This window comes from Diplotaxodon limnothrissa, linkage group LG17, assembly GCF_057381915.1.
Source record: "Diplotaxodon limnothrissa isolate DT_005_m linkage group LG17, D_limnothrissa_male_GT1.1, whole genome shotgun sequence".
Lineage (NCBI taxonomy): Eukaryota > Metazoa > Chordata > Actinopteri > Cichliformes > Cichlidae > Diplotaxodon > Diplotaxodon limnothrissa.
The window spans coordinates 3,660,214-3,672,783 of NC_140612.1; the positions used below are offsets into that span (position 1 = coordinate 3,660,214).

General features: G+C 40.2%; 1 protein-coding gene across 1 annotated transcript in view; it reads left to right on the top strand.

Annotated features, from left to right (window-relative positions):
• The window catches only part of nav3 (neuron navigator 3), a 182,074-nt gene that overhangs the window by 83,225 nt on the left and 86,279 nt on the right, over positions 1-12,570 (top strand). Inside the window, exons 6-7 of the mRNA XM_085376519.1 lie at positions 6,156-6,224; positions 12,390-12,532. Of these exons, the coding sequence (XP_085232645.1) occupies positions 6,156-6,224; positions 12,390-12,532 (212 nt within the window). The remainder of the gene's footprint in view (positions 1-6,155; positions 6,225-12,389; positions 12,533-12,570) is intronic.

A 12,570-nucleotide genomic window follows, 5' to 3' on the forward strand; every position in this document is an offset into this window, starting at 1 on the left:
TAGGGAACCACCCCACACCCTTGTGATGCTTAATCGATGTAATCAACTTTAATTTAATGCACGTGTAAATAAATAAATAAATAAATAAAAAATGCACAGAAATCTATTATTTTTCCACAATAATTAAATAGATTCAACATCTTTCTTCAACAGAACTGCAGACTGCACAGATGGTACCTTCCCAAAGGAAAAAGTACTACAGCTTACTAGGGTATATTAGACTTAATAGTTACTATATACAGTAATGGACTTCTATATGTTTTACATCAGATTAAAACTTTGGATGTAAGATTCAGATAATTATTTATTAAAAGCTACACATTTTAAATGAGAATAAGAAAGAAAAGTATGTCTTTGTGCCCCCTTTTCCCTGTTAATGCCCTCTCGGCCCCCCTGGCTAAACTTTGCTAGATCCACCCCTGCACAGTTACCAGCCGTCAGCTGCGTAGAAAAAGATCCTGGTGTAGAAAGTAATGATAAATAAATTCTAACAACAGCTTATCAAGCTTAAACGTGCTGCTGTTGTTCAGCCGCTGGTTTCCTCTTTCTGGCGCCAAGTGGGCGATAAACAAACAAGAGAGACGGACTCGCGACAGAAAAGCTGATCAGCTGATCATTGATCAGTTTCATGATTGAAGTAGCAGCAGGAGAGGGAGGGAGAGAGAAGAGGCAAGTCGCTCCATATATCGGTTGTTAAGCCTAATGCTGGAATGCTTTACAAACATTCAGAGATGAACTTACACACTTGCTTTACTTCTCTCTGGGATAAAATGCCGGTTTGGTAGCGAGGCTCCAAATGCTCAACCAGACCACCGACAGGTCTCACACGCCACAGCCGCTCTATCACGTGAAGCATACTGCTCCGACATGCTAAGGTTATGAGCCGAGTTACGCCATGTCGCAAGTTTTGTGAGGTGCTTTTTTGATATTTGATGGATCGATTACATTTTTTATTTCTCTCCAATATCTGATCCAGTAATTTAGGTCAGTATCGGTCCGGATCGGTCCGTCTCTAGAGGTCAGAGGATCAGTCCATGTCTGTCTGTGAAAAATAAGCTATCAAAATGTGACAACATCCATAGCTGATTGAAGACAGTCTGCAAAGGTCAGAAGGAAGGATGGAAATGAAGGAACTCATTGATAATGTTGCTTTCAAATCAGGAAAAATATTGTGTTAAGAACAGTCTAGAGATGCAACATAATTTGACCTGTCATCAATTGAAATCTCATGAGCTGTTGCTGGTTTTTAAAGCAATGTTTTAAGAAGGTCCCACAGTTCTGAATTGTGTGTCTGAGTGTCAGTGTGTGAGTCAGAATGAGCCAGTCATGAATGCATGACTCAAACATCATAAACGGGTGATTTAATGTTCTCAACCAAATTCCCCGAGTATCACTTTCCATAATTTAATGTATGTCATTGGCAACACGCAGGATTTATTTCTCATATCGCCACAACGTAATTGTTCATTCATTCATTCATTCATTCATTCATTGTTAGGGGTTTTGTTAACCGCAACGATAATCAGATAATTAGACTTGTGTTAAAGTAATATGCTGAGTCGAGTATCATAGCTTCATAGTTTCAGCACATGTACTACTATATTTTAATAATACATTACACACATGAACAGGAACATTTCACTGTATATTAAAGAAACACAGACTCCATGAAGTTGAGTAATTACCACCAGAGCACAGGGAGACATTTACTTTTCATATTATGTCTAATTCAGATGATATTAAAGCATTGTAAGTTTCTTCTGTGTGAGGCTTCATGTCTGGCTGGTGCAGGCTCCACTTCCTTTTCACTCTCAAAACATGGAAATGTAATTAAATCTATTCATGGAAATCTACTTTAATTCTCATTTTTGCAAGCTCCCGTAAGCTCCAGTCGACCCTGAAGATTTAACATGTCTGAATGGATTTTGTTTTAAAGTTTGCAAATGATCTCTTCCTCAGAGATACACACACATATATACACACTCACACACAGAGATTCATTTGGGCTGCTGCTCATCTGTAGTTGTGGTATGGGAGCTTTCTATAGACAGCACCTGCTGGCCTAGCTGGTGTCTCCAGGGCAGGGGATGAGATGAGTGTGACTCTGTATGTGTTTAAGGGGAACTCCCCATCGGACACAGCACGACAGCCCGGAGCCACAGTCTTTCAGTCTTTCAGTGCTCTACAAGGCAGGGGGGCCCAGGCCTGGCAGGGCACAGCAAACCCTCCCTCTTATTATTCGCCATGTCCCGGGGCGACCACGTTGACCCACTGGTATGGCGCTCCTCGCGTCTGCCCACCGCTGTGTCTCGCGACAGGAAGAGCCGCTTGCCATACGGGAGAGCAAGCATCCTGGCCAAGATTGACTCATCTCATAGGTATAGTTGGATCTTGTAGAGTGTGTGTGTGTGGTAGCATCCAGGCACTGGACAATATTTGGAAATTACACGATGACATGAGGAGGATGGATTAGTCTCAGTGGCATCGTGAACTGGTAAATTGTTCAGTTCCTCTTGTTTGTTGGTTTAGCCTTTTATATGACATGTTTTATGTTTAGCTTTTTATTATAGGCTGTTAATACGGACACGATGTTTGCCAGTGAGAAGTTGAAATGAAGTGTGTTCAAGACATTAGTCTGTCAACAGCTTATTTAATGAATGGGATACTACACTGTAAAAACCCAGTTTTGTACTGTATGTATTTGAAGCTAATTATCCATGCTCCAGCTCCAATAGTGCTATGCGCCTGGTTGGAAATTTTGTTCTTGATTTTATAGCAGTATTTAATTTTCTACTGTGTCCTGCAGAATGTTCCAATCCAGTGGCAAAATATGCAGTTTTTATGTTATTCTGGACACGGCACCACATTTGGTCATGTGGCATAATGCCTCTGAAGATGTGGAATAGTGATGAATTTGCTGTTTGCATCTCATCTTTTACTAAGAGGTGGTTGGTTTTCCTTTACCCATAAATGGGTAAAGGAATAAATGGCAGGTCAGAAATCATTTTTGCACATTGCTGGTGCTTTCAACCTCTTACTGAATGGTGTGTTACTTTATTGGTGTTGTGACATTCAAGTTCCTCAACTACTTGCAGCATGTTGCTTAGAAACTGCTGCCTAGCCAGCATTATTGTAAAGTAGATGTGGAGTTGATACATGCTGAATTAGGTATGTGGCTTTGTGTGAGATACTCAAGCTTGAACGCTCTTTGTTGGAAATTCATCCCCTGATGTCAAGGTCAGATGACATCTTATTACCTGCTATCATCACAGTGATTCGAGCACACAGATGCCTCACGTTTTGGCTCTGAAACCCATCAGTTTTAGTTTGTGTCTGACCTCAGCGATGTGGCTACCAGGAAGCTGAAACTGAAATTAATAGCACAGCAATGGTATCCAATATGGCTTGCATATGCACTGCAGTGTCGCGGACTATTAAAGAGAGGCCACGTTGATGTATGTTGTATACAATGAAAAGTGACAGACTGTAATCCCCCACCCCTCTCGTCTCCACCACCCCTATTCCATCACCATTTCTTGATCCTGCCCTCATGTGTTCTGGTGTTTCTTTTTTCCACACTGGAATGATCTGGAATGTTGTGGGTTGGATTAGCACCCCAGGCTGGAGACTATACCATTGCCTTCATGTTTCATTACATTTAATATAGTTGGAAGTGAGGGTAAGGATGGGTCTTGTAATGGAAAAAAACACAACACTCTAGGTTTTTTTACTGTCCATATACTGCTAGAACTCCCGCATTATTTTTCCTTTTCGTTATACTCCTGCAGCTTCTGTTGCCTTTAGATATTACCTCATCCATGCCTTTTACAGCCCTTTACTCTGAGTATGGGTAAAAAGAGAGAAAGGACAGAGAGCAGAAGGACAAAAGGTTTTCTTAGAAAGAAATACAATGCACAAATTTAGACTCCACCTTCTTTTCCCCCCAAAATGCTGATAGAGCACTTTAGCATGTGACAGGCTCCACTAAACTGTCACACCTTGGCTTTTTTGTGCAGTAAAGACCTCTTAGAATATTTACAGGAACACTTACATGCTACTAGGAGATGACATTGTGGGTGTCTTGTTGCGAGTATTCACTGATGTATCATTTATTACATAGTTCATTATTAACATGATGCAAAGGTGCTCGTCACTATAATTGCGTTCTACTCTCTGCTCAGGAGCTTGTTAGAATAACAAGGTGTCATGAAAACCTGCAAAGGCAATTAGAGATGTACTGCAGCTCTGCATTCATCACAGGTGGGTTAAAAAGGAATTTAATTGTCTGGAGCAAGAGGTGTAAATGGAGAAAGATGAGAGAGAGAAATGGAACTTATAGTAAAGATGGACAGTTGAAAAGTTAATAATTTTCCCACCACCGTAAAAGGGCCTAATCCTTCATAGTTTAACTTATGAACAAAATGATTCTTCTGCTCTCATTGATTCTACAAAATGATGTATGTGTACTCAGCATATTTAATCAAATCACTGCAAAAAGGCCTAGACCAGCCTATTATTGTACTTCTACATTTTTAGGCCAAATTCTGTTAAAGTAGGAAACAGCTAAAGATTTTGCTGAACCCTAATCCTCATTTCTGTAGTATATAATTGTACTGCAGGTTTTGTAGTCATTTCTTCTTTAAACCAGTTTTTTCTTTTTTAATCATCTTTTGGTGGGTGTCACCTGTGCCTGAAATATCATAATGTAAAACCTGTTAGCACTTTTTCATAATCAGTTTTATGAATAGCTGAGTGGTGCGAACTTACAGAAGATAGTTGCTGTGCCTCATTCAATGACCCAGTATAGGTAGTTTATTGTCCGTCTTGTCCACTTTCAGTCACCAGTGCCAAACCAGCAGCCCACAAACACAAAACAGAGAAGGAGTTGTTCTCATTTGTCAGAAAAGAAGGAGCTCTAAACAGACTGCTGGTGTTTGCTGCTTCCTCTGTCCTTCAGCCGAAGCAGCTCTGCAAACTCTGAGTAGAGGACAGATTCAAGGTTTTACTACTGAACTTCATCTTGTTCTCATTCATCAAGACAATGATTGGAAAGCTCAGGTTTCCACCTGTGATCAGCCTGTGAAAGGTAATGTTAGTTCAAAGGGTTTCTTCTGGGAACTAGCTTAAATTTGTCTAATATGTAGCAGTTAAATGTGTCTTCCGGACAAAGGGCTAGCAGCTGCTAGCAAAGCATTGATTTGGTTAGAATCCACAATTATTGTGGTCATTGAAAGTTTTGTCATCTTTGTTTGTTTTATTGTCATTAGCTAGTAACATGATTCTGCCATCACATATGCCTAATTGAACATTTGATGTTTATTTTTTATCTTTCATTTTTGTAATTTTATCTATTTTATATGCTTTTATTTAACATCATTTAATCATCAGATTATTGTTTAGTACACTAGTATGTTAACATCTTGGCAGCTAAGGAGTAGGTAGCTAATGTTTCCATTGTTTTAAGTCTATTTTCTCACTAAAAAACAAACAAATGACGTAGGAGCTAACATTTAAAAGCAGGTCAGATTACCATGGTAATTGAGAAGGACTTTACCAGATATACAAATGGTCAGTAAAAGCACATCTTTATTGAAAATACATTCTACAAGTTGCTTAATTACAAACATGTCAAACATGAATAGAGTTTCCTTCCTGTAACAGTCATTCCCATCTCTGCCAATGACTAACTGTGACTGGTGCTGTGGGTATTTCCTTTGCCTCTGTCTTGTGTGTTTCTTCAAACCATGCCTTCAGAAAATTGTTTGTGAAAGTTGTTGTGTGTGTGTGTGTGTGTGTGTGTGTGTGTGTGTGTGTGTGTGTGTGTGTGTGTGTGTGTGTGTGTGTGTCAACAGCCCTATAAATGGATTAGGAGATGTTATTGGCCTAGTCATAAGTGTGTGGTAACAAACATGTGTGAGCCATCATGTGAAAAATCAAAGAAATGTGCACTGGCATGCTACAGTATTTACCACATGCTTCTTCTCTTCTATCCCTTGGTCCATCTCTCTCCCCCTCCTATGCTTACATCTGAATGGCTCCCCTCTCACACGTTATTACATTAAGACATGGATTAAGAAAATTCCAGCAAGTCACTGGTCTTATTTCTTATCTGACTGTGTTAACAGTGTTGCCCATCTTCTCTGCTTTTTCCTCAGTCTCACAGCACGATATGCAAGTCCTCCAGGCCACAGTGGAATAGGTTCACCACAGAAGAAAAACACCAGGTAATTATGGAAAAATAGATCTTTAAATGTCTTTATTTTATTTGTTAAGCTAATTAATATGTGCAATTTAGTTTTTTTTCAGGGAGGGCTTTGAAGAGCTGCTCTCTCCACAGTCAGGTCAGAGGTCAACAGGCAGAACACCTTATAAGAATTTTGTGTTTTGTTCTTGGGTTCTCAGGATGTAGCTGCAGTAGCTTTATGGTAGTTTGAACGAATGTGTGACAGTGAAGAGCAGAATGTGATGTGCTAAATGTTCGTGTGCTTGTGCCATTATGTTCCCACATGAAATACAGACTCCTTAAACATTATGAGTCCATCACAAAAGGTGTGTACTCACTACATGGATACAGTATTTCTGTAAAGATGCTTGCTAGGAATTTGTTTCTAAATAAATATGAGTAAAACTGGATGCTACCTCCTGTTGACAATCTCACAATCTCAGTCTCAGTGAGATTACTGTTTTAGTGGAGGATTCAGTTATACCAGTGCACAGAACCTTATGCTTCGGAGCAGACGGTGCTTACCTCTGGGAGCCTGTGCTGCCTAAGAAATGTTTTTTGCGTATTGTGTCCCTTAGCACTTTTAAACATCTTGACAAAGATGCTGAATAAATAACTACAGTGTTGCAAAGCACTTTGATATAGCTGCTAGGCAGGGAACCTGTGTCCTGTGTGAGCTGGTAAACTTATAACAGCTCTAAACATGAGCATTAAGGGTGAGAAATTCATTCCCAGATATGGGCAGACCAGAACAACAAAGATAAAAGGGATTTTTCACATACATGCAAGACATACACTTTAAAATGTAGCCACACGTGCTGCATGTGCACAGCCTCCTTCAGCTGTCTGATGCTTGCAGCATTTGTTCCAACTCAGAAGCAGTGGGAACCAGCACGTTGGCAAATAATTCCTCTCCAGCCACCACTGAGCAATGGCAAAAATGCTGCAGCCAGCAGTTCCAGCCCTATGGGTGATAATCTGCCCTCTCACATCACTGCTGCTGCCGCTCTGCAGAAATAGCTCTTTAATTCCCCACAAACAGATGAAGATACACATACGCACGCGCACACAAACAAATCACTTATATTAGTGAGCGGTGACAGTGCAGGCACTCTTCTCTTGCCATCTCATTTTCATTCAAGGCTGATTACCACAGTTAATTACTTTCTTGCCTTCTGAGAAGTTATTTTTAATCACCACGAGTTGCCTCCTCTGTTATCCCCGAAGCAAGAAAGTTTTAGCAATTCTAAAATAGAAATAAATTGTTGTGTGTCTTTCATGCTGCACTGTGCTGAATGTGGTGAGGAATGTTTCCCTCAAGGTACTAGGAGCTTTAGTGTGCTTCTTACTACCTCAGAATGTCTGAGGTGCTTGCTTGTTAGCTAGCACTCAAGGACCTATCCAGTTTACACCTGGCCTTTTCACTTGACACAGTCACATTCAGGCTCTTTGTTTCCCTTTTGTCAGTGGTGGAAACTGTGCTAAATATTTTTGTATTTTGTATATCAGCTAGACAGTGTTGAGCTCTTTGCTATAATCTGCCTTCTCTGATGTTGGAACAGTAAACGAAACATAAGCGCAGGTTATGTTTTGGCTTTCTGTGCATAATAAGTGGTGTCAACAAATAGCTATTCATATGTTTCACATAATGGGTTGTGGATTTTTAATCTAGTTCCCTTTGATGTGGACATCTGACCTGAATTACAACAAAAGAGATTTACTTCCTGAATAAACTGCGCTAATACCTGACACTACCATGGGCTAGGTGCTTTATTTTTTTGTGGATCACCACTCAGGACTAGTGATGGGATTTCCAGCTCTTTTTAGAGAACCGGCTCTTTCGGTTCGGCTCACTAAAAAGAGCCGGTTCTAAGAGCCATTTCGTTCGCAACCGACACATCACTACTCAGGACTTATGGATGCTAACTAACTTCTGTGTACTGTCAGACAACACAACACTTTATCCGTTTTATGTTTTGTGCCCTTAACTCCAGTTGTACATCTTGGTAGACACACAATTCTCATCCTTCACCTCTTTCTCACATGGTGTTTCCAAGGGGTCGGTTTTTGATTCTTTTTTGTTCTCTGTCCATTCTTATTTTTCCATTGGGTTCATGATCTGAAAATATAGCGTTAATTTCCACTGTTATGAGGATTATGTACAGCTTTAAGTTCCATTGATGGGTAGGAATGTAAGTACAGTTTTAATTTCAGTAGAATATGTGACGTTGAATGATGGTGACACTTTATTCAACTCAGAAATATTGCAAAAGTTAATTTATTTTATATCTCAAGTGGACCTTGAGTTGAGTTGCCTTTCTCTCATTGCCATAAGTCCATCTCCTGTTTGTTTGCTCAGCTCATGTTAGCACAGTCTTGACAATTTAGTTATTTGAGTTATTCTGCTTTCATTTGACATATCAGAGCAGCTGAACAACACACTGAAAGTTATAAAACCATCAACATGTTTTATTAGTTTAGCTGCCATGATTTCAAATAGAGTGTACATTAGATGTTGCGTATTAAATGTCGGTACGGTGTGGCCTTCATCTTAGCAGCAGGGAGTGATGTTTGGCAGTTTGCTGGCCACCCGCCTACTTGCGGTATCTTTCTACCATTTTAATAAGCCTGATGTGGCATTGAGTGGCCATGTGGGGGCCAGATGTGTCAGAGCAGATGTCTTACACTCTTGCAAATACAGGGTTATAACAGATGTTATAAGAACTAGTCATGAGATAAGGAAAGGGCTGTTTTGAATACACAGACTCAATGGCACAACATTGTGAAGGGCAGAGAACTCTCTTTGCTCTGCAAGGATTTCACCCACCTCCCTACCTCACCTCAGATCTGTCCAGTCTAAAACAAATTCCCTGTCGAGGAATTGCATCACATTTTCTCTCTTCCATTTTGCCGATGTATTATCAAACATGTATTTTGGAAGATGAAAGAATCTTATGATAAAAGGAACTACTTCTGATTACCATCTGAATTGCCTCAATCTCCATCTCATTTCCTACTGTTTATCTCTCATTTTCTCTTGTCGGGGTTTGCAGCTACAGCGCCTTCCTTTTCTGATGTGCACCCCTGTTTGTGTGCACTTTCATCCCCCCTCCCATTTCATATTTTTGTTCCTTTTAGATCTGTTCATTCTTTTGTCTTTGTCTATCAATCTCGTCTGTTCCTCTCGTGCAGACTAAATATATTAAAGCAGATATATACTATTAACGCTAGTCTGCCTTTGTATGCATTTCTGGGCGCAATGTTCTGCATTATGTGCATGCTACTATACATCTCCATCTGTTTTTGTTCTGTGAATGGCAGACTCAGCTCTGACCCGAGAACCACCTCCTGCTGCAGCTCACCGAGGCCTCTCGGGTAAAGCACCAGTGTTGCGCTCAGGCCTGGATCAGCATCTCTTAACAGTCAGCTCGTCTGCTACAAATGAACAGTGGGATGCAAAATCATATAGTAATTCAAAGAAGGGAAGTGCGAGTAAGGGACACATTTGTTCCTCTTGATGAAGTTTTGTGCACAGGAGCATATTTTATTTTTGTCTGTGTAAAACCATCTTTTCATTGCTCAGCACATGGGGCTGACATATTTGGCAGTTTTTGTTCTGACTTCCTGCTGCGCCTTGTTCCATTTTCTGAGGGAGACACCCAAGTTGCCTTGAATTTTTGTAGTTAGATCCAAATAATTTGCTTCTTGCTGCCATAATATAATTGCTGGATTTTAATATAGTGCTTTGTTTGTTCCTTGTTGCATCACAGACTGGAAGAGATACCTGGTTAGTAACTAACTTGCTTTGTTTACCTGAGCTACCTTCCCAGGAAAATAAAAAACAGTCCTGCTCCAGTGATATTTAATGATGCACTGGAAGCAGTTTTTTCAGCAGCTATTTTTTTAATAAGACCTTCATCCAGGCGATTTGGTTGATACGGCGAATTTCTGCATCGATGCCATGGCATGTTTTCAGACATAAAGGAAATTGATCCTGTGCAGTGACAAAAAGACTAGGTGGGAGCCAGTCTTTTGCATAATGTGTGAAAATATTTTAGATTTGTCAGCGATTCACACATTTTCCAGAGTTAAACTTGAAGTTCAGATGCAGATGAGTAAATAAATCCCCTAGATGAGATTTTCTGTCTTATAATTCCAAGATAAATTTGTGCATAAAACCTTCATACCTGTGTCAGTCAGAATTAAAACGATAGCATCGTGTGCCACGAGATGGGACGCGTATTTTACCCGCTTAGTGTTTTGGACTGTCAGTGTGAGCTTGTCCTCAGTTGTTGCAGATTCACGCGTGTCAGGAGGGCAGTCAGCAGCTTTTAATTTGGCTCTGTTACTCACCCTCATTTTAAAGTCTTAGAGTGATACTTTAGGGAAATAAAGGACTGAGAAAACTTTGTTGTTCCTTGATCAAACTCTACTCGTATTGATTTGGTCACTGATTGTTTTTTGTTGGTGGTGAATTGCTTTGCAGTTAACTGATGCTCCGAACACTGAAATTCAGTGTTTAAAATCAAAATAATGTTTTTTCTCAACTAAAGCATATTGAGTGAGAGAGAACTGCACTTTGTGTTTCCTATGAAGTGTATCATAGTTGGCCCATGTGGCAGAGAAATAGAAGAGTACCGAAAGCAGTGGCGGAAGAGATTTCTTAGTAGTCAGGAGGTTTGTTATCCATGCTAGATGTCAATCTGTCCTTTCATTTGTTTATTTTCATGAAAGCCTTAAACACAGAATGGAATATATGAAATATGTTTTTCCCCCAGAGGGCTTTTCACCACTGCACAATTCAGAGCCTAAATTACGTTTCCCTCCGACATCTCGGCTCCATCTGCGATACAGACAAGCGACATATTCAGCATAGCAAATCAATTATCTTTAAGGTCATGGCAAAGTTCATGCAGAGACATCAAGTTGTTACAGTCCAGCGTTTTCTCTCTCTCTCTGAGAAGATCTTGACTTATACATTTTCTATTTCACCAGAAGTTGTTTTTTTCAAAGTTCCATAAACGTTTTTTAAGGTTTTGAGCTATCTCTGCCCTTTTTCAAACCTGCATTTTGATATTGTTTCAACATGAAAACAGTGTAAAGCATCTGTGGGAGAAACCAAGGCACCAAAAAAGGAAAAATCATGTTGAGTTACAGCAGAAATAGATCCAGCTTGTCAAAATCTTTGAACCAGCTGCTAAATGTGTTTTTGAAGAAACGTGCTAACAAACAGATGTATGAATGCATCTGGCACACCACATAAAAAATGCAGCATAACGTTACTGTACAACAGGTTTTTGATGAGATTCTTCTTTTTAACACGCTTCTGGGAGTTGTGAAACTCCTCCAGCTGCAGCATGGCAAATCACCATTTGACACTGGCAGCTTTGACTGTGTCAACAGAAAGAAATGATGCAAAAGTGTGTTTCAAAAGTAGACTGACTGAAAACACAAACCCCCCTGGTAGATGTGACTGTAGTTCCTTTTTATGATCGTTTGAAGCGAAGGAAATATTTATATCACGCGTGGCTTTACAGTAGCTCTGATCAGCTCTGAGCTTTCAATCAGCCTGTCATGACACAGACTCTCAGCACATGTGCACCTGAACACACAGTTTTTCTTTTATCCTCCCTCCTTAGCCCAAGATGAAACAAAGACTTCTGATCTCTCTTCATCTTACACACTGACACATACTGAATCCAGGGCTGGTTATTTGTGAGAAAATATACCAATATTTGTAGATTTTTAAATCTCAATGTGTATCTCATCTGTTATTGTGTCTAGTCGAGGCCTAACAGTTAAAGGTAACAGTGCATACTTTAAAGGCGCTTTCAGTGGAAGTGACGGGACACCAAATCTCCGTGTGCTTTAGGTGAAGCTAATGTGAGATGTCATCAGTTAGTTAAGCCGTGCTTGAGCTTGATGTTCTGGAAGGGGTGGTCATTTTAGTACCTTGGTGTTATTCTGTAATTCTGCTGTTCCCTGAAACAAGAAGGGTGACTTTTGCACATTTGAACTCCAGAATGACTGGATGAAAGTTATTACTGACAAAGGACTGTTGATTTTAAAGTATCCCCTGTTATAAATAAACCACCTTTCCTTGACTTTTTTGGGTTGGAGTTAATGTGCAGTCATCTTACTTATCATTGTTCTACCTCTCCTGCAGGTTACCAGGGCCCTCCAGAGTACCTGCTGCGGGCAGCGGGGCCTCCAGGAGCCCAGGCTCATCCAACCTCAACCGTCGGAGCCAGAGCTTCAACAGCATTGACAAGAGCAAGCCTCTTCAGTATGCCAGTGGCAACGATAGAGGTAAAGAGTGTGTTTACAGAGTTTGACTATGGGGTCAG